Source organism: Haliotis cracherodii, unplaced genomic scaffold, assembly GCF_022045235.1.
Source record: "Haliotis cracherodii isolate W230 unplaced genomic scaffold, xgHalCrac1.p SCAF_10, whole genome shotgun sequence".
In the NCBI taxonomy this organism is placed as follows: Eukaryota; Metazoa; Mollusca; class Gastropoda; order Lepetellida; family Haliotidae; genus Haliotis; species Haliotis cracherodii.
Window position 1 is genome coordinate 2,473,855 of NW_027266265.1, and position 22,387 is coordinate 2,496,241.

At 38.8% G+C, this 22,387-nt stretch overlaps 1 protein-coding gene across 1 annotated transcript; it reads right to left on the reverse strand.

Moving 5' to 3' along the window:
• Window positions 1-1,320: 1,320 nt before the first annotated feature.
• Window positions 1,321-2,397, reverse strand: LOC139444630 (TATA-binding protein-associated factor 2N-like). The gene has a single exon (XM_071225551.1). The coding sequence runs from the start codon at window positions 2,395-2,397 to the stop codon at window positions 1,321-1,323; it is 1,077 nt and encodes a 358-aa protein (XP_071081652.1).
• Window positions 2,398-22,387: the final 19,990 nt, after the last annotated feature.

Here is a 22,387-nt window from a genome sequence, read left to right on the forward strand (position 1 = left end):
GCCCCTTACTCTGCCCATGTTGGCTCAATATGCTGGTTTAACTGTGACTGCAATGGGCATTATCTACATATCGCCTTCTCGTGCACTAATATAAAGATCTGGGGAAGCGGCAGTTTACGTTGGAGGGTAACATGCAGCTTGCTTGCTGTTGTTGATGAAATTACCACGGGTTTCGTCTTTGATATGTATTCTTCTTGACAAATATACGTTTTATAATTGTCACATGCTTAATGTGTTTTGTAATCTCTTTCAGCACCGATAAACAGACACTGAAGATCGTTTGATCAAAGTACTCCAAAACGACTATAATCGTTCAGGTCAATTGAGTACGGAACAATATGTAATGTTTATACCAACAAACCGAGTGATGATTCATGTTCAAACGCTAATAAAGTTATATGTGAATGAAAATGTGTTGTGACAAATGGACACTTACATTAACTTTGTGAAGACATTCAATGTAATTTATCGAAGCTGAAGGAAATATAATTACACACTTGGATTAGCAAATTACACCATAATGGTGTTATTGATGTCAAACACGACTGAGGTTATGCACGAAACCAATAAAAAGCGTGGTATTCGTTTGTAGCTTCGATACATTGAAATGAAGATTTACTATATTCAATGCTAGATAGTACCTCAATAAAGACATTTCAAGCTAAAAAGTCAATGAAGTCGATCGTTATTATTAATGTTACATATACTGAGCTGCAAACGAACGTCACTTCTTGAAAATAATTCATGAAAGTTCCCAATGAAATATCAATACATGTTTCAGGTATATTCGCTTTGGACGTGTGTCAAGAATGTAACATAAACGACTAAAAATGTGACTTATATATGAATATATAGACAGACAGACAGTTTATTCAATAATGTAGGCATAAGGCCCATAGTACAATGCAGATTGGATATTAACATTTGTCACGTGAAGTACACGATTAGATTTTAAATCAAGTTACACATTCCTCATTATAAAGACAGGGTTTAAGAATACAGAAACAGCATGGATCATGTCAGGATTTTCAGAGTTTAGCAGATTTATCATTAACTGGCAGTCTTAAAAAATACCTAGCAACATGGGGAGAAATGTATACCTTAAATGGGAATACGCGTCCCCAGCATTCTTGTTTTGATGCTGGCATACCATTACATAACAAACCTTGGCAACCATTTGTGCAGCCTTGTTTCTGTGATTCTTCTTATTCCTAGCATGGCGCTTGTATTTTCATATAAATATTTAAATTGATTTCCATAAGAAAAAGCATTCGGGATAAACTTTTAGTTGAGCTTTGGTGACCCGTTGAATTATTTCCATCATGTTTCATTATCACCTCCGTACTTGTTAGTATCACCTCCGTACATGTTAGTATCACCTCCGTGCATGTTAGTATTACCTCCGTACATGTTAGTATCACCTCCATACATGTTAGTATCACCTCCATACATGTTAGTATCACCTCCGTACAAGTTAGTATCACCTCCGTACATGTAAGTATCGCCTCCGTACATGTGAGTATCACCTCCGTGCATGTTAGTATCACCTCCGTACATGTTAGTATCACCTCCGTGCATGTTAGTATCACCTCCGTACATGTTAGTATCACCTCCGTACATGTAAGTATCACCTCCGTACATGTAAGTATCACCTCCGTACATGTTAGTATCACCTCCGTGCATGTAAGTATCACCTCCGTACATGTTAGTATCACCTCCGTACATGTTAGTATCACCTCCGTACATGTAAGTATCACCTCCGTACATGTTAGTATCACCTCCGTGCATGTTATTATCACCTCCGCACAGGTTAGTATTATCTGCGTACATGTTAGTTTCACCTCCGTACATGTTAGTATCACCTCCGTACAAGTTAGTATCACCTCCATACATGTAAGTATCGCCTCCGTACATGTGAGTATCACCTCCGTGCATGTTAGTATCACCTCCGTACATGTTAGTATCACCTCCGTGCATGTTAGTATCACCTCCGTACATGTAAGTATCACCTCCGTACATGTAAGTATCACCTCCGTACATGTTAGTATCACCTCCGTGCATGTAAGTATCACCTCCGTACATGTTAGTATCACCTCCGTACATGTTAGTATCACCTCCGTACATGTAAGTATCACCTCCGTACATGTTAGTATCACCTCCGTACATGTTAGTATCACCTCCGTACATGTAAGTATCGCCTCCGTACATGTAAGTATCACCTCCGTACATGTAAGTATCACCTCCGTACATGTAAGTATCACCTCCGTACATGTTAGTATCACCTCCGTGCATGTTATTATCACCTCCGCACAGGTTAGTATTATCTGCGTACATGTTAGTTTCACCTCCGTACATGTTAGTATCACCTCCGTACATGTTAGTATCACCTCCATACATGTTAGTATCACCTCCGTACATGCATGTTAGTATCACCTTCGTACATGCATGTTAGTATCACCTCCGTAAATGTTAGTATTATCTACGTAGATGTATATATATATATATATATATATATATATATATATATATATATATATATATATATATATATATATATATATATTTAGACCGTGGCTCTAACGCCTCCTTAGAAGACAAAACCTTCTTACACATGGTTTTCGCTGCAAGGATAATTCATTAGTTTCTTCTTAAACTTCCCAAATAATCACAATATGTGTCTTAAGGGGGCCTTGTTAATGGGGATGACTTTGAAGGAGCTCCGAAGGATCTAAAGTCAATGAAGCCTTTTGATGAAAGAAACTAGCGAGGGAGCGCTCCGATGATTGAAGAAAGTAGCAGTGTGGATCTTGAGTAAATGATGGATAGCTCAGAGGATCAGGGAATTTAGCGACATGGAGCTAGAGGATCGATTTAAGAGATCTGGACTTTAACGACATTAGCAGGGTGGATATAGAATGCGCAAAGAGAAATTAGCAGAAAAGAGCTGGAGGAAGCAATTTAAAAGTTCTGATGGTTAAAGATATTATCAGTGTGGATTTAAGTAAGAAAGAAGAGCTCGTGCGACGAGAGAAATTATCAGGGGGAACTTAAGTGAGCAAGATCCCATGATGGTGAGAGAAGCTAACATTGTGGACAAAGAAGAGATCTGATGATGTTAGAAGCTAACATTGTGGACAAGGAAGAGATCTGATGATGTGAGAAGCTAACATTGTGGACAAGGAAGAGACCTGATGATGTGAGAAGCTAACTTTGTGGACAAGGAAGAGACCTGATGATGTTAGAAGCTAACTTTGTGGACAAGGAAGAGATCTGATGATGTTAGAAGCTAACATTGTGGACAAGGAAGAGATCTGATGATGTTAAAAGCTAACAAATTGGACAAGGAAGATACCTGATGATGTGAGAAGCTAACATTGTGGACAAGGAAGAGATCTGATGATGTGAGAAGCTACAACTTTGGACATTCGGGAAATGACTATTGGCTGTTTCAAAGGTTTGGAAGTCGCTTTTATTGTGTTTATGATAAATAGCACATAAAAGACAGTGACAAGAATGTCAATCAAGGAGTAAATATTTGTTTCTTTCATATCACCAAATGTTACAGGGAGCATACACTTTTACAACACATTCACTTTGCATGACTATTTAATTAATATATTGAGTAAACTCATTGACTGAAGAGTGTGAATGAGGTATTTGCTGTTGAACATAAATGTTTTAAATGTATGTCAGCTGTATAATTAAAACACCAGTCAGTCGGAGGAAAACAAATATGACGCAAATCTTAACCAATTGCATAGAACCGACGAGCGTCGTGTTGCGACAACATGTATAAGAAGAATGGAGACATATTGTCGTTGTGAGATTTGTGTTCTCAAGTTGATCATATGATACAATTCAAAGTCGTAAATCTTAAAGTTGACATATTTCACATGAAATGAAACATACAAGTATACAATTAGAAATTATATGATCTAGTTTACTGACACATGTTTGTTAATAGCGGCCTTTTGTGCCTGAATGATGAGTTATGCATGACGACATGTGTTGATTAAACAATCTTGAAGGGATACAGCCTGCTTTGCATATTTAAGGGACTCATACAATTTTATTTTTAAAACGTGACACCATAAATGTACAACATTTTAAGTCAATAATCTATCGGCTTTATCAGGTGCAAAAGTAAAGTATTAGACGGAAATCGTACTTTGAGAGTATCTGCACAACAATTACAGCAAAAGACATACCAAATATATAAGCGAGATCTTGTCGTAATTATGAGTACACTGCATGTCGGCAGTCTGTAATGAAGTGATCCAGAGCAACCATCATAACAAAAACCTTCAGAGAACATCTCCTTGTCTACTGCGTTAGAGTCTGGTCTGGATCCAATCCTAAGTTGTCTGACATCTGAAATACCAGGCATATGATATCGATATTAGCACGATATTAAAGGGTCTTCCATGGCTAAAAGGTACAGATAATCATGCATTTAATTAATAAATAATGGAGAGAAAAGACACATTTCACTGTTGTAATTGCATAATCCTAATAAATGAAACATGATAAAATATGACTTGTGTATTTTTTCATAGACTGTTGTCTCATTCTCATGACTACACTAAGATAGTTTATCATATTAATGAAACTCTCAATAGTTACAGACATCTGCATCTCCATAAAATGCCATGAAAATAGCAACACAAGCGTTACCGAGGTCAGGGGATGCTGAGCTGTTTAGGACAGGCATATCGATAAGCCTCTCTTTCGATCTGGTTACTAGTCTGTCAAGAAACATCTCTGGAGTCCTAAACAGCCAGTCTTCACCAGAAGACTCGGGACAGGATTGCCGCGACTTCACCACATATTGTCGTTGTGAGATTTGTGTTCTCAAGTTGATCATATGATACAATTCAAAGTCGTAAATCTTAAAGTTGACCTATTGACATATAAACATACAAGTATACAATTAGAAGTTATATGATCCAGTTTAAGAGCACATGTTTGTTAAGAGCGGCCTTTTGTGCCTGAATCTAGATATGATGAGTTATGCATGACGACATGTGTTGATAAAACAATCTTGAAGGGATACAGCCTGCTTTGCATATTTAATGGACTCATTCATTTTTTTTAAAAATAACCGTGACACCATAAATGTACAACATTTTAAGCCAATAATCTATCAGGTTTGTCGGGTGCAAAAGTTAAGTATTCGACAGATATCCTACTTTGAGAGTATCCGCACAACAATTACAACAAAAGACATACCAAATATATAAGGGAGATCTTGTCGTAATTATGAGTGAAAAAAATTGATTTCGTCAATAGCATGTCGGCTGTCCGTAATGATGTGGTCCAGAGCAACCATCATAACAAAAACCTTCAGAGAACATCTCCTTTTTTATTTCTTTAGAGTCTGGTCTGGATCCAATCCTAAGTTGTCTGCAAGTTCTGACATCTGAAATAACAGGCACACGATATCGATATTAGCAAGATATTAAAGGGACTTCCATGGTTATAAGGTGCATATAATCATGCATTTAATTAATAAATAATGGAGAGAAAAGACATATTTCACTGTTGTAATTGCATAATCATAATGAATGAAACATGATGAAATATGACTTGTTTATTTTTTCATAGACTCTTGTCTACCTTGACTACACTAAGATAGTTTATTATCTTAATGAAACTCTCAATAATTTCAGACATCTGCATCTCCATAAAATGCCACGAAAATAGCAACACAAGCGTTACCGAGGTCAGGGGATGCTGAGCTGTTTAGGACAGGAATATCGATAAGCCTCTCTTTCAAACTGGTTACTAGTCTGTCAAGAAACATCTCTGGAGTCTTAAACAGCCAGTCTTCACCAGAAGACTCGGGACAGGGTTCCCGCGACTTCAGCAGGGGTAGGCGCCAGATAAAAAGGGGGAAGTCACTACAAAAAAGGGTAGGACGCAAAAAGAAAGGGCAGGGCGCTAGTAAGTGGGCAGGACGCTAAAACCCACTGGAGGAAACACTAGCAACACTGCTGATATCTTTAATCACCACAACTCTTTAATCCCTTTCTCCAGTTCCTTGCTGCTTATCCCTCAGCATCTCATCTTGTCTTTGTTTATTCTAGATCCACCCTTCTAATGTCCTTAATCATCGGCACTCTTATATAGCTTACACAAGCTCAATTTTCTTAATTCCCCTCGTCATCTCAGTTAATAAGCATGTACTCAAGATCCACACTGCCTTATTTCTTCAATCATCAGATATCTCCATTGCTATTTTCTCTCATCATCAGAGAGCGTCATTGCTCACTTTAGATACACGTCGACATGGGTACAATGTGTGAAGCCCATTTGTGGTGTCCCCCGCCGTGATATTGCTGGAATATTGCTAAAAACGGCGTAAAACCATACTCACTCACTCACTTAGATACACGTCATTATTTCAGAACTCTTTGCGCACGTATCCATCACACTCATCCCCCCCCCCCCTCCCCCCCCCCCCCCCCCCCCCCGTGAACAAGTTGACCCCTGAGGACGTTTGGCAGAGACTTATTATTTGCTATACGAAATTAACTTTGCACCAAAAACACATGTAAGCAAGTGTGTAATCATATTTTCTTCCCCTTCGATGAATTCTATTTTTTCATGTCTTCCTAAAGTATTTGTCAGTGTTCCTTTTGTCACAATGATTTTTATTCATACATTTATTTTTATCACCAATCGGGCATAGACCATTAGTCGGTTTGTTGGTATTAACATTAAATATTATTTCGTACTCATATGACCTGAACGAGTATGTCGTTTGAGACGCCAGTGTCCTTGAATCAAATGGTCGTCTTCAATGCTTTTGTATCGCTGCTGAAAGAGGAGCTGAAAGAATGAAGCATGTGACAAATATGAATCTAATTACTAGTATATGCCAGATAATTGTAAAGAAGGATATGCACTAAACACAAAACCCATTTCTTCAGCAATAACAACCTGGCTGCATGGAGTGCCTCTCCAAAGTAAACTAACGTTTCTCCGAATGTTGATATTAGTGCACAGGAAGAACCTATTTTAGTTATCCAATTTCTCGAGTGCATTGTTGCCACGATGAAATTTGATCAAGCTTCTAAACCGATACACCATCGAGCCGAAAGTGAAGCAACTGTTGTTTGCGGCTGACTTTCCGATGCAATATCACAATAACTAGTGCGAGTCCTTAGTCATGAGTAGAGTTACGACAAGACTACTCGAACTGCATGAACAAAATCGATGATGCATGCTGCCCATTGCAGTCAGAGTAAAACCAGCATCTTAAGGAATACTTCTATCAAATGGAACGTCGACTATTGGAAAGCTGAAGTCGTATACAAGGACGGTTTGTTACAGGCGTGATAGATTAAAGGATTGCTGGAACATTTCATTACGTGCAGCAGACAGACGAATGTCTGCATTCTGGAAAGTTCACATTATGTGGTCGTAATCGTACAGTCGACGTTTCTATAGAATATGTAAAGGGATTTCTCGCTTTTATTTATGCAACAGACAAAAGGAATATCAACCAGTAATACCTGTAAGGTCATGCTTCGCGTGTCAGACAATAACAAGCAATGTTTCTTAATGCTTTGATATCGTACCTGTCTCCTTAGTACTGCCTGGCAAACAACACTATATGGAGGCACAAAGTACAATAAAAGCAACAAAACTCAATATCTTCTTCAAGCAGAGTCAACCGTACGATTCCAACTAAATGATGACCATGAATCACTATCAAATAGTGATGATGCTTTGTTTACCATCGTGTACTCCATTTGTACCTGAATGTAAGTTACAACCTGTCAGGCCTTGATTGACAGAAACCTACAAAAATATTGGTATAACAAGGGCATACTGTTACGTCAGTGTGCGTATTTTGTAGTATTTTACGCAAAGAATGTTCTTGCTACATTAGCCCTTAATGCTAGTCAGACCTCAATGACATAAAACAGGTTCAAAATACGATTGTTCATATGTACGTGCCATGGGTCGTCCTGTTTATTTCTCAATGAAATAATAAATATATCCTCAATTCTGTTTAGGGAAAAACAAATTCATTGAAATTTATACAAACTGCATTAAGGAGGTAGGAGGAACATACTGTACATATTTATCTCTTCTGTGAATCTTTTAATGAAAGCAAAGTAATGCACACTAATCTGAAGAGATATCAGCCGTTCAATTACAGCTGTATAGCTTTTAAACCCTTTCTACAATCCTAGCAATCTCTATTCAGAGTCCATTTTGCGATTCCAATTCATAAGCAGGTATTTTTGTATGAATCGATATCAATTAGTAAGGTCGCCAGGTGCAGTCGTGAGTTTGATGACTTTGAATTATGCCATAAACTCCTCTGTTGCAATCTACCAGATTTGAAAACAGAGATGACGCATTTGGTGAAGAAATTCTCATTGCTATTAACAGGGGCAAACTGCTTAATTTATCCACAGATCTATTCTAATTGCTACCTGTTGAATCTTGTATCTCCGCACATGCATTGTCACATGGACAGTGAGCTCAACACCAGCTAGAGTTTCTTCATAAAACAGTTGACGTGACACATTGGCATCTCCAAAAACAATATTGACCTACTAAATGAGTCAAATACACATAGTTCTTTTACTATATTAAAACAGTTCACCAGCTCCAATTCTGTCCACATTTAACCTTTAAGCTTCATGTTGGAAAGTGATCGAGACAGACACAGGCTCAGGGATTAATGTCAACGAGTTTTAAAAGAGATAACTAACTATGCAACACATGCTGTGATATGATGTCTCATCGGGAAAGAGATGCTGAAGATTCAAACGAACACAAGGCGGCTTATCAGAAAGATGCATCAGAAACAGGCTTATCAAATGAAATGCATCCGGTGCATCTGGACTCTGTGGTCAGAGGTCACTGAATATTTTCTTGGTCGGTGATGTTTCACAGTGCAATATTGACTGAAATACCGGCCTTTGTGGTATACATTCTTTATACATGATCGGTACACGCGATTCTTAAGTGGATCCGTAAGTGCTGATGCTGAACACATTTTCGTTTCATACCTATGTCCTACAGTACTTGACATAGAGTTTTCAAAGCTGTATTAACAAGATCAAATATCTACTTAGAGAATACTGCACGAGTTACCAGAACTCGCGTGCATCTTAGCCGAGTGAATTAATGTTGTACGTCCCGAACCATGGCAACACAAGTAGATGCATCCTTTAATGATTGCAGCCATTCATCCACCCCAGCAACCCACATATGGCTGCTTAGGCCACAACAAACTTGTTTGACTGATGAAGCAAGATTAATAACACACTTACGTGATATAGAGTACCATTACTGCCTGCATCCTGAACTACCCACCTGAACCTTTATAATTTACCTAAAATTGAATGTTGAAGGACATGTGAGGAAGGAACAGTGTGTTGTCCTCAGTTGGATACATTGTTCAGACATGGATCGTTTACACTTCTGGAAACAGCATGTTATTCAAGTTGGCTTAATTCATGGATGTTTCGATAACGATGTCCATTAATGTGTTTTGTGGTTTGATAAATGTGTATGAGTAATAGACGCAACGTAACACGTGACGTAACGTACGTCTGCTCGATGAACAGTGTGATTGGCTGGATACATGCCATGTTTTATGTTATGCTCAGCCCGGTAACAGTAACGTGGGAAGTGGGAGAATGAATGAAAATATGTTAGGCAACGTCGGATGAAACAAGTAATTGGCCAGTTTGTAATGTTTTAAGTCTTTTCATACCTATGTGCAAACTGTGTTAGAATTGAGTAAAAATAAAACGAAAATGGGTTAAGATCTAGTATGATCCTCTGTTTTCCCCGATCACTTAATAGAGCCACTAACCTTGGTGCTTGTCACTGTGAACATTTTCTCTGATATCAACTATTAACATTGAAAGATGTTGAAACATTCTCTAACACTTACCACTAGAGTGCGAGATGATTCACTTTTCAAGGGCATGTCAGTGTTTCCACGTGTGAGTCCAGTTGGGATTTTCCAGTTTCTTTTGGCGTAAAGCTTAACACTTCTTGAGAGCGAAAAGGCAAACGTTATGCCTGTTAACCCGAAGACATATAGATGTATATACGTCTTTAGTTAGAATGTCAACGACTTTTTCACAACAGTCAGCATGTTTACGATGTTTGTCCTCACGGAGTCTGCACTTTTGGTTTTGTCTGCTGATCACACATGTTTTCTGAGCTACATCTAATTTTTCTGTTTTTTTGTTTTTTTCCGCTTATGTCTTACTTTAGTATGTACACTCAACGTAAATGTGTTGGTGGCAGAGTGTTAATGCATGCTGCTTCATAACATCTTTACCTGAGCAGTTGGTTTTCCAACACCAAGTTCCCTATTCTAATTTGATGAGGCATAAGTTGTAACAAAAACATCCTGGGTTGAAATATACATTGATACCCACGTGCATATTTCCACCACATAGAACAGAGTACGGATTTTTTACTTTGCTTGCTCAGTACTAATCATTTACTTGAAGTCGTTTTGTAGGCTCCCACTTCTGTCGTATATGCGAATACACAGGGGTCGTATGGCTATGCAGATTTTGAGTTGACAGTTGCGCATATTATTGGGAACGGACCAATTTGATATTTTACAGACATCCTTCATACAGCTGTACTATTAATGTATGTTATATACTCACTCTTACATAATTACTACGATATCTTCCCGACTTATTTGATGCGTGGCTACTTGTGATTGTTGTACTTGTAAGCGGAGTGGTTTTGGTGAATAAATCACGCACACGCGGGTTGATTTTCATTTGTTTAATAAATGATATCAAATGAACGAAGGCCCTGTGGGAATAAATAACCAGAGTTAAAATATGCAAGATATCTCCACATAATGCACCCTGTCACTGAAAGTAAGAGGCTTGGGCTAGACAATAAAGACCACAGAAACAATAGAGAAGGTAAAAAAGTGCAAGGGTGACTGTGCTATTGTAACAGTGAAGCAGGTCAGATTGGGTGTTGAACAACGACTAAGACTTAGGTATTATAATAAGAGCTGACCTTAAATACACTTGATGATTATACATAATAACATACTACTACATACGGACACTTTGATGTTTTTAAAGTATGATTCTAATGGAACACCTTCATTTTTTCCGGGGACAAATTGATAGGATATAAAAGCAAATTGTTGCATATTTATGGTATCACGTTTTCTTGAAAAAAAACCCAATATGTTTCCATCAAATATGCATAGCAGTGTGTATCTCTTCAAATATGTGACATCTTTTTAGTAACACTTTTTATCATGTATAACTCATCACACCAAGATTCAGGCACAAAAGGCCGCTCGTGTTCATAAACTTAATGTAATACTTTATTCGGGTAATAAGCGGAAACATCTTATCTAATCTTTTGGTTGTTGTTTTTTCTTGTGCAAAATGTTAAGATTTACGACTCTCATCATTAGCCAGCATGTTACGAATAGAACATTGAATGTTATTAGAACAAAAATCTGACACTGGCATGTCTCGCATGACTCCTGCACGTGCACTACGCTCGTCGCCTCCACACAATTGGTTAACGTCAACGATCTGTGTCATTTTAGCTTTCTTCCCACTGACTGCTACTATAATTAGACGGCTGAAATTTTTTTTCTAAAAAATTGGCGTTAAACAGCAAATATCTTATTCACTCCTGTTCACTCCTGTATGCACCCTGTGACAACAGGTAATATATAAACACCCAAATATTTACTACTTGAATGTTACTCATATCTCTGAGTCTTAAGCAGTAACAGCAACGTTCACGCTTGGTCATCTCTCAATCGTCCCGAGCTACACATTCACACATCAAATGAGGTCTCTCTCTCTCTCATCCTCTAACCATCAGATCTAGAGCCCCTCCTTGCTTGAGGGACGGGTGGCATCAGTGGGGCAGGATACGCTCACCTTTTTGCGAATACTTTGTATCATCACTATTCCATTGTGATTCATAAACACATGCTGTTGATATAATCGGAATTGTCCCCTTCGTTAGTGTTTCTCACCGTCAGAGTTCTTCTTTTCTCACGAAACTTTCCCTCTGGTAAGTTGTCTTATCATACGAGCTCTTCTATCTTACTTAAATCAACGCTGCCAATATCTTTAATCATCAAAATCTATAAATTGCTTTCTCCAGCTCCTTACTGCGAATGCTCCTCATCATCTGAGCTCGTCTTTGCTTATTCAAGATGCACCCTGCTTATGTCTTTAATCTCGCGAGCTCTTGCATTGCTAACCTCTGCTCCATGCTGCAAATTCTCCTTATCATCTGAGCTCGTCTTTGCTTATTCAAGATGCACCCTGCTTATGTCTTTAATCTCGCGAACTCTTGCATTGCTTAACCTCTGCTCCATGTTGCTAATTTCCCTCATTATCTGTACTCGTATTTGCTTATCCCAGATCCACCCTCCTAATGTCTTTATTCATTAAAGCTCTTAAATTGCTTACCCTAGCTACATGCTGCTAATTTCCCTCTTCACCTGAGCTATTAATCATGTACTCAAGATTCAAGCTGCTGATATCTTCAATCATCGGTGCTCTCCATCGCCAGTTTCACGACCTGTAAGCTTATTGCTGACTTGAGATCCACCATGCTAATTTCAGAGCTCTTCACACATATATGATTTCAATTGTGCAAAGTCGTGGCTGCATTCATCAGATCAGAAAGAGTGGTATAGAGAGCTATGGAATGATAGAGGCAAGGAAATCGGTAATAAACTCCGTACTTACAGGCTTTTTAAAAGCTTCTTGTCAGTTGACTACAACACTGAATAGATCCCACCGCAGTATTCTCAGTAAATTACGCTGTGGGACTTTGCCTTAGAAATAGAACTTGGTAGATTTACTAGCCCTAAGATACCACTGCAAAATAGGACATGTAAGTTTAGTAGTATTGATTGTGTGGAGGATGAAGTTCACTTTTTGATCTCTTGTAGTTTTTACTCAGATTTAAGGTACGACTTGTGGCTGGAAATAATTAGATCAGAACTATTCTATCTCCTGTTAACCAGGCCGTGTTCCATTTACAAAGCAAGAAGTTAATTAAACCCCTAGCCACCCTAGTAAGGCAAATGTACTTGCGCCGTAGGATTAGCCTTAGCAGGTAATATTTGCCTTATATATCCATAATATTAGTATTATATTACAGATTGTACTGCGATTAGGTCTTTGTATGTATCATCTTTATTATTTTTCATTTTATTATGTACTGTACTGTGCTGTGTGTCTCATAGGCCTGTTGGCCGGATGTTGTATATTTGATCAAAGGTTTTTGTAATTTTGTCCTCTATTGTTGCACATCATTAATATATAATATATGACACAATAATAAACTATTTTTCTTCTTTTCTTCTTCTTCATATAGCCTTAGAACTCATTCCTGTCAACACGTTAGACCTTTAGGACTTTTCTTTTGGTCAGTCATTTGGCAGAGACCTTACATTATTGTTTGTCATACGAAATTATTCTCGCACCAAAGCACGTGTTAGCAAGCTTTTGTCTTAAAAGACGTTCATGCAGTCTTTATCTGTACCTGTTTCTTCTCTGTTATTGGATTTCATGCATAATCTGGGTCCAGCTTGACATGAACCACATCATTATTGTGTTAGTTTCTTATATCCAAGTGTGTAATTATGTAACCTTCAGCTTCTTGTTATCAACTACGAAATATACGTTTGGAAGGTACCCTTTTATGTCATGCAAAAGTATCCTCGCATCAAAATCCACAAGCAAACACTGTTTTGTCTTTAGCAGATTCTCATACGGTCTTCGGTGTGCGCTCTTTTTAGTTATACATACATAAGCTGGGTCGGGTATGAGATCAATGACGCCATCATTGTGTAGGTTTCTAATCCAAATGTGTAATTATATTTCAGCTTCGATAAAGTATATTGAATGCCTTTTAAAATATTAGTTAGTGTTTATTTATCAAAGTGAATTTCTTCAATATATACTCTATAACAGTTTGAACATGAATCGTTTGTCGGTTTGTTGTTATAGACATTAAATATTGTTCTGTACTAATTAGACCTGAATGAGTATACTCGTTTCAGACCACCGTCAGTGTCTGAATGTCGGTGCGGAAAGAGATCTTGTGACAATTATGAAATATATATATTCTACATAATTGTAAAAAGGAAAAGAAACAAAAAACGAAATCCATTGTAGTTTCAACAACAGACGAACTGCACAGGGTTACTTTATATAGTTAACTACTGTTTCCCCAAATCTTGATATTAGGGCACGATAAGTAGATATGTGGTAATTCCATTTGTCGAGTGCGCTGTTGCCACGTTGCAATTTGATCAAGCTGTTATTGAGATACGCCATCGAGTGATGAAACTATTTTATGGCTGACATTTTGAAGTAATATCACAATAACTAAACGTCTCAACACTTGGACATCACAACAGTAACGACAAGGTTTGTTTTTTTAACTGCATGTAGTTACGTCCATCAAATCAACATGGAACAAAATCGATAATGCCTATTGCAACCTGAGTAAACCAGCATCCCAAGCCATGTTTGGCGGGGCGAGTGGAAGAATTGGGGTGAACGCTGCTTTGAATAGTATTTCCGCTTTATGAGGGCGTGTCTACTTACTTTGGAATGACATTTCCATACTATACTGGTCCTAGATGTTTCCTTCTCTGGCGAAACCTTCGAGTATGGACAGATAAAAAGTCATGTTCAGGCTAAATCTGGGATTCGAGTGAGTGAGTGAGTGAGTGAGTGAGTGAGTGTGTATGGTTTTACGCCGCTTTTAGCAATATTCCAGCAATATCACGGCGGGGAACACCAGAAATGGGCTTCACACATTGTACCCATGACGGGAATCTAACCCGGGTCTTCGGCGTGACGAGCGAACGCTTTACCAAAATGGCTACCCGACCGGCCCCTTCTGTGATTCGAACCCACAATCACGGGATTCAGGAAACCTGTGGGTAAAACAAGGAGCCCTCTGCAGGCAAAAGTACACAAGGTTATGTTTTGGTGACGTCATTATGTCACGTTCTAAATGATGTTCCTTAATTAAGTCGCCAGGAAGTTGATCGGCGTTCTGAATATGATGAACTGATCGGGTTTGTCTGCTTTCCCTTGTGTGCAACTGATCGAAATCATAAAACATGTCCTCCCTTTATTGGGATACATGTCCGCTATAAGACCTTTTTTTAATTTCACGGAACACTGAGTTAACATCATACTGCCTTCCCGAAGCACGAGGGAACTATTATGAGTATTGTTTACATAAACAAGTGTTTGAATACATAAATCATTTGATAAATCACACATTGCTACTATCACAAACGCGAAAAAAAACGTGATGTGATCACATAGGACAGGCAGTAGGTAATGTACACGGGCAATACCTTATCGACAATCGCAAGACCTCGTAAGGAATGACAAAAATATCAAAAGCTGTAACGTGCATCTCTTGTCTTGAAGTGCTATGATTTTCCGACATTATGCCAACGCGCTCGATGTAGTGCAGAGAGGTGTGACATGTCTAAGTTTATTCGCCTCATGGCACTGCGATAACATTCCACTGTTGTATTATTTGTTTTTAAGCTGTCTCATTTTCCTGGATGTGAAATTCATTAACTGTAGCGGTGGGAGAAATTCTTAGTGGTATGCATTGAAAATGTGTTTAAAGAACTAGCTCCCTTTGTAAGAAAAAACGTCTTTTGTTATGAAAGCGCGTGGTGGAGAATTGGGCAAACTGCGATGTTTCGATGTAAATGAAGAGGAACCATGGTGTTCACGGAGTCTACGATGTGTTTTTGAGTCACTATATTTCATGTGTGATGTGCGATAGCTCCCGTATTTGACATGCATCTGAATAAATCCTCGAACTTTGAATTGCAACTGCGTGTTGCACGTGCGAATGCGTCACCAGCGGGGTACCACTATATTAACGCTATGTCGAACAAGAACACGTGTATTACTGATGGCACGGTTAGCATAATTTCCATAAATTGTTTTATTTATGTCAAAACAAATGTTGTTCTCACTCACAAGTTTCACAAAGCGACATGAGCGTGTTATAAGTGCGTGCAACATCGGGAAATATCTCTGATGGGCAACTGTTAACGCATCTTCCCGAGGCAAAGGAGTTAACTGACTATATAAGTCCAGTTTCCACCCTTGCCGAACTTGGCTGGTATTATGGAGTTACGTTTTGTCTGGACTAACGAGTCTATGCATAGTCCAATCAAAATCGCGCACAGAAATCGAAATCCGGTTCGTAAACTGTCGTGAAGATTTCGATCGATTGCACGATTTGCAAAACATGTGCATCGCCAATTCGTTGTCAGCAGATATTTTCCAAATCCTTTCATGTTTTAGTCAAGGTGCTCACGTGATTTGATGCATTTCGCGATGCATTATCACAATATAGATCTTGATTATCGATCAGATCGTCCTGACTGGGCGCCACCTTTTTGTGTGAAGCAAACGCAAGTGATACGAGAGGTGGAATCTATAGTCCATAGGAGAGGCTTAGAAGGGACATAATTGGTAATAGCCACTGGTGGCGCAACGATCGAGCCTAGTAATTCCAACCTAGTTCGGCAAGGGTGGAAACTGGAAAGTCAGTTAACTCTCTTGCCTCGGGAAGATGCTGTTAACGGACAATAGTGATTCCAAGGAAAAACGATATACATACAACTTCTTCCGGAATAGGATTTTTATTGAGTCGTTTTGCAGACCGACGTTTAAACGATGCTCAGACAGAAACATTCCACTTCTTTCACTGTTAATATTTAAAGTAGTTAATTCTTTCTTTATCGAGGAGGCTGCGAGAGATAGCATCAAACCCCGGAATTCATCCACAGATAATATAAGCTTCACAAATTAAGTCTGACAAACAGGAAGATTACACCATAATAGAAGTATTCTTATTCAGAGATTCCCCTTGTAAACACCTGTGCATATTGCTATTAATGTTTATAAACACTTTGGCCTGGCGCTCGGAAATTGAGTCTGAAACAAGGACTGGTCAGGTCGGATTCAATATACTGTGGCTGATTCAATACACACACAAACACACACAAACACAAACACACACGTACCCACACGTATTCCAATTACCTTACACTAGAGTCTCATAATTCGCCATCGCTAACAGTTGCAAGGAAAGTGTATTAATCACAGGTACTCTTCCTGTGCCAAAGAAGAACCCCCACGTAGCGTCAAGAAGATCTTCTTACAACCTGAAAACATCACGTGGAAGTGAAGTGGCGTATATGAACATCTAGTACATGTCAGGCACTGATGTGCCTGTCTACAAATCAACACAATCCTAAATCTGAATCAGAGGGAGATACACGTATTTGGTTGGAGCCCTCTTCAACATCGATGTCTCTTCTGATCAAAGGCAAGGTAGATCTGCTTAATAGTTACACGGATCCACGTGTGTTATGTAGGAATATGACAACAATGATTTGGGTTCGAAAATAAACATACAAGGTAGGTAGTAAGGTATATGTCAGGTCCAGAAAATGTACCACCACATCCCTCTCTGTAAGATTACAGTATTCCTCAATACCATCAGGGATTATCTTTATATTCACAGAATGTATTTGAGAAAAGTGAAATTAATACCATGTGGAGTCTAAAAAACGCAAAGGATGGATCTGCTTGAATGTTTGCAGTGTCAGAAAAAAGCGAGGTATATTCTGTGAAGACATGCTTTTATTAACTCTGTACACCACCATACCAAACGATAAACTTGATCCAATATATGCATTTGTCATAACCATATTTACTAATATAACTGTGACACTTTGCATGTTTACATTATGCGAGATCCTATCCCACACTATGAACTTTACAGAGAGTTTCCACACATCCTTCCTCACTGGCATTTACTTAACCGGATTGGGAGTCAGGCTTGGTGACCTCTGGTTAACAGCGTGTACCCCGACGACGTGGATCATCGCTCATGAAACTGACCACTGTCCTGTCTGGTCCAGACTATTGTTGACAGATCGCTGTAATTGTGTTATGATATGCTTAACCATTTCATGAACACCAGATGTCATGAATCATTTTCAGCGATCTATTCATATAATTCATATGTTTGTGCCCTATGGATTTTGTTTCGGCAGATATTCGATCGCGATCGTCGACGTTTTGGGTTTGTCACAGAACATGGTGATCACAAATGTAGTTACATCCCTTTCTTCTAAGATTAAGGAAAATTTGTTAAAATTAGCAGCAAATGAAATAAATCAGGGTGAGACATTTAGGCAAGAAATATACATTCCCATAGGCACCAACTGCGTAACCCTTCTTATTGATTTGTTTCTTTGTTCCTGCGAATCGGAATTTATGCTGAGATTGAAAAACAAAACCACGTAAATTCAGTCAAGGCTTTAGACGTACAGAGCTTCAGATATATCGATGATCCGATTTCGTTCCAATAGACAGTTACATTCCACTGATTTACCCACTTGAACTAGAAATAAAAGATAACATTGAAGCCGCCTCATCTTTGAAATCTTTGTAGAAAGAGCATCCACATGTAGACACCAAAAGCTGGAGCTGCAGGAATACTGCTCTCAATAAACGGAAAATTGACTATTGGAACGTTAAGTGGACGTTAAGTAAGACGATAACATGGTGTGTATATCTTTGTAGCTGAAGTCAATTAAAACAACAAGAACTGCTAATTTTATTGACCGTCCTTTGATTGAGAATTGTTGGATCTTAGCGGGTCCACGACGTCTTGGAAGTAGGGAAAAGCGACGAAAAATCTGTATTTGTCTATTGTCATTAGTCGTAGGCAATTCTTGCTGAGTACTGAGATTGTGAAGGGGAAAAACACACGCATTGATTGGCTTTCGGTAATTGCTACATTATTGCTTGATCATAAGTAGAAAACGGTTGACCTTTCATGCTGGATATGTTACTCCACATGAGAGAGTGTCGTTTTGTGAGTGTGTTTGGTGTATTTCTGGCCGGGCTAGACTGTGGCATTATGTCAAGCCGTACCAGATTGATCAATTTGTTTTGTGGTGTATGGTTACAGGCCTTGTTTAGTGCATGGCAGACAAGTAAGACCTGTTCATTTGATTCTGACAGCCTCTTGTTTTACTGATATTGAATAGTTAGAATTTCTCAACGTATCGATGTATGGATCACATTTTCTCACGCTATGTTCCACTGTCAAGGTTCCTAATTGTCACTTTATGTTTTTCATTCGCCTAAGAGCGATGTGTCAAAGAAATGGGTTCGAGTCCCTTCATTGACCCAAAGTCTTTTACAGAAGCCCACGTCATGGCAGTGCTGTCTGAAAGAATGTAAACCATCATTCACTTGTGATCGTTAATAATGGTGACCGAAACATATGGTGTTATGTATTGAGAACGTGGCTACGCTGGCTGCATACCCTCTGGTAGGAATGTTTAGAAAGTGCTTGCTACGTCACTTTATTTTTAAATCTGTTTAAGAGATTATTACTATCTTTTTGTATTGTCTTGAAAATGCTCTGCTTTATCGGAAACTACAATGTACTTATGATATTTGAAGGGGTTTGTTTATGCAGTTCGTCGCATTTAAACCCAACGAGAACCAACTAAACAAGGGCATGCTCAGCGACCAAGGATCATTGCGAGAGCGAATGTTGGATCAGCGGCTTAACGATGCAAAAACAGATAGAATAATTGATTCATAATTCCTTGATTCAAGTATTCGATAGATATCTGCCCTCATTTGTCCATGATAGTATGTCATTATCCTATTATGGATACTTAGAGTATTTAGCTGTCATTTCGTATAATAGGGCGCTGCCCTCACTCTGTGAACAGATTGTGATAACAGTGTATGTGTTCCTGTATTCGGACCTTTGGGATCAGGACACATATGCCCTCACTGAAGAGGTTTGTCAAAGGGCAATATACTCAGTATAACGTCATGTTCTGTCAGTTATTAAATTACAATCGAGCGATGTTTGATCTGCGAAAGGACTGGCTATTGGATCTTGTTGATTTGCGTGAAGAAAAGTTGAAATAAAACATATCGGGATAAAGTATTTCTTGATTATTTACCGTTTGCTTTCCTCCTCATGAGGCTAACATGACGTCGCTGTTGGGACTACACTCACCGTACATACATTTTCACTTTGGAGAGCTGCTACTTCTTATGTTTCTTCATAGAACGTTTAATGACAAAATCATTTCATTGGTGCCGAAATCCCTACAATGATTGAAATGGTAAACGTGGAAAGAGAGCATCATGGGTATTTTTTCTTGTGAAGGGTTTCTTTTAGACAAGACCTATCAAAATAATTTCATGATTCACATTGATCAAATTTTAATTAACTAAAACGACTAAATCCATCTCCATCTCAATCTGTTAGTGAAAAGAATCAACGTTGCTCATTTCCTGATTTCCACTGGCGCATTTTCACTTGGATATTTTAGCTGTTGTTTTTTATATTGATATATGTACTTCATAGTTTATGTGAGTGAGATGAGCATGCAGTTACTGTCTAATAAGGATGGTAAATGTGAACAAATATTATCATGGTTTATTTGGGACATGATTTATGTCAGGGAAGACACATCGAAATAGTTATACCATTCACAAATTTGTGAATTAGCAAATGACCAAATCTTGTCAAATCTCTGTGTAACGTAAAATGAATCAACATTGACGATTTCCTGATTTCAGAGGTTATTTGATTAATGCCTCCATTTCACTTCGACCACGAATATTCCGAATCACCCCGAATTGGAAACTTTCATGTTCGTAGATAAATCTCAAACATTTCTTGAAGTTCTTAAATGAATCTTATTTGATTCCTAAATATTCGTACAGTACGCGGGAGTTCGTCGAATCGGCGAGAAAGTTTTTGTTTGTCAAAAACTTTCGTGGAAGGATCCTCGTATTGCAATTTCGTGGCTGTATCGTAATCCATTCGTAATTAATTATTTTGTTCCGTAACAGCTTCGTAATCGATTCTTTTGCATTCTTGGCTATTCTTAGCGATTCGTGGCTCCCCAAATTTCTTGTCCTCAAACCGAAAACATCCCGAAACAGCTACGAATGTCCCCAGTCAACTACGAATCATGTAAGGATTAAGTAAGAACAACATTCGGCATATTCGTAGCTTAGTCGTAGGTAATTCTTACAATACGTGCATGATCCGTTCATGAATCTGCAATTCTAACATGTTTCTTAACCGAAGAAATCTGGAATTTTGAAAGTTTCCGATTCGGGATGACTCGGGATATTCGTGGTCGTAGTGAAAGGGGGCCATAAGATAACAACATTCAAGAACTCAAGAATAGTTATCAACAAGTTTGATGGTAGTCATATGGGGGACATTTCCAGATTTGACGCATCAGTGACAAGAATGATGTCCGATCCAATTCAGTATTTTGACTTGTACCATATTTTTCCGTGTTTTTTTTTCAGGTGAACAATTGACATGCATTTACATGTGTTTTTGACGTGTGGCAAATGTGGGGCAGGATACGCTAATCATTTCGCGAACACCGGGTATCATTACGGCTTGATAGTGATTCATAAACACGTGTTCATGGTACAGTTTGAATCGTACAACAGACGCTGTTTTGGCAGAGATTTCTTATGAATATGGAAAGGGTTTTGTCTCCTTTATTCCAATAATGAATCTTCACATATTGTAGAGGAAATCATTTCAAGAGTGTTTTGTGAGACTGCTGCAACAAAAAAATCATTTAATTTAAACATTTAACATTACCTTGTCCGGAAAAATGAAATTTGATGATAAAAAACAAAGCAGATGACAATAAAAACCGGTCGCCCAAACGCATCACGGCAACGGCCATGGTAACCTGATGCACGTGAGTTCCGTGCAAATTGAAATGCACATGCGTTCTCCCATTTCTTGCCCTATAAAAATCAACCCAGGTCGGATAACATTCATTCGTTATTGAATTGCTACCACATGCCAAGATTGACAAGAAATCAGCGACACAAAACCCTTGGACGTTTGCTAGATGGATAAACCGCCCGGCAAGTAGCCAATGCATTTCAAGTCCACGCAAGGAGCATATACAGGCTCGAGCAATGGTAGCAGACCACCAACACTACAGATGACAGACCACGTACTGGAAGACCAAGGGTCACCACCCGAGGTCAGGATCGTCAGATTGTGCGAAAGCATCTTCAAGATCGCTTTGTTACTGCTGCAGAAACTGCTCGAATCAGCGACACATTAGTGCGGACACCGTACGTCGACGATTGACGAGAAGACACCTCCCCTGTCACAGGCAACATCGAGGACCCATTCTGACACCACGTCTGGCGACACCGTGGGAAACGTTATTCGGATGCTTGTGTTGTTGTTGAGAGAGAGTCTGGCGACGCTGTGGGGTGGTCCG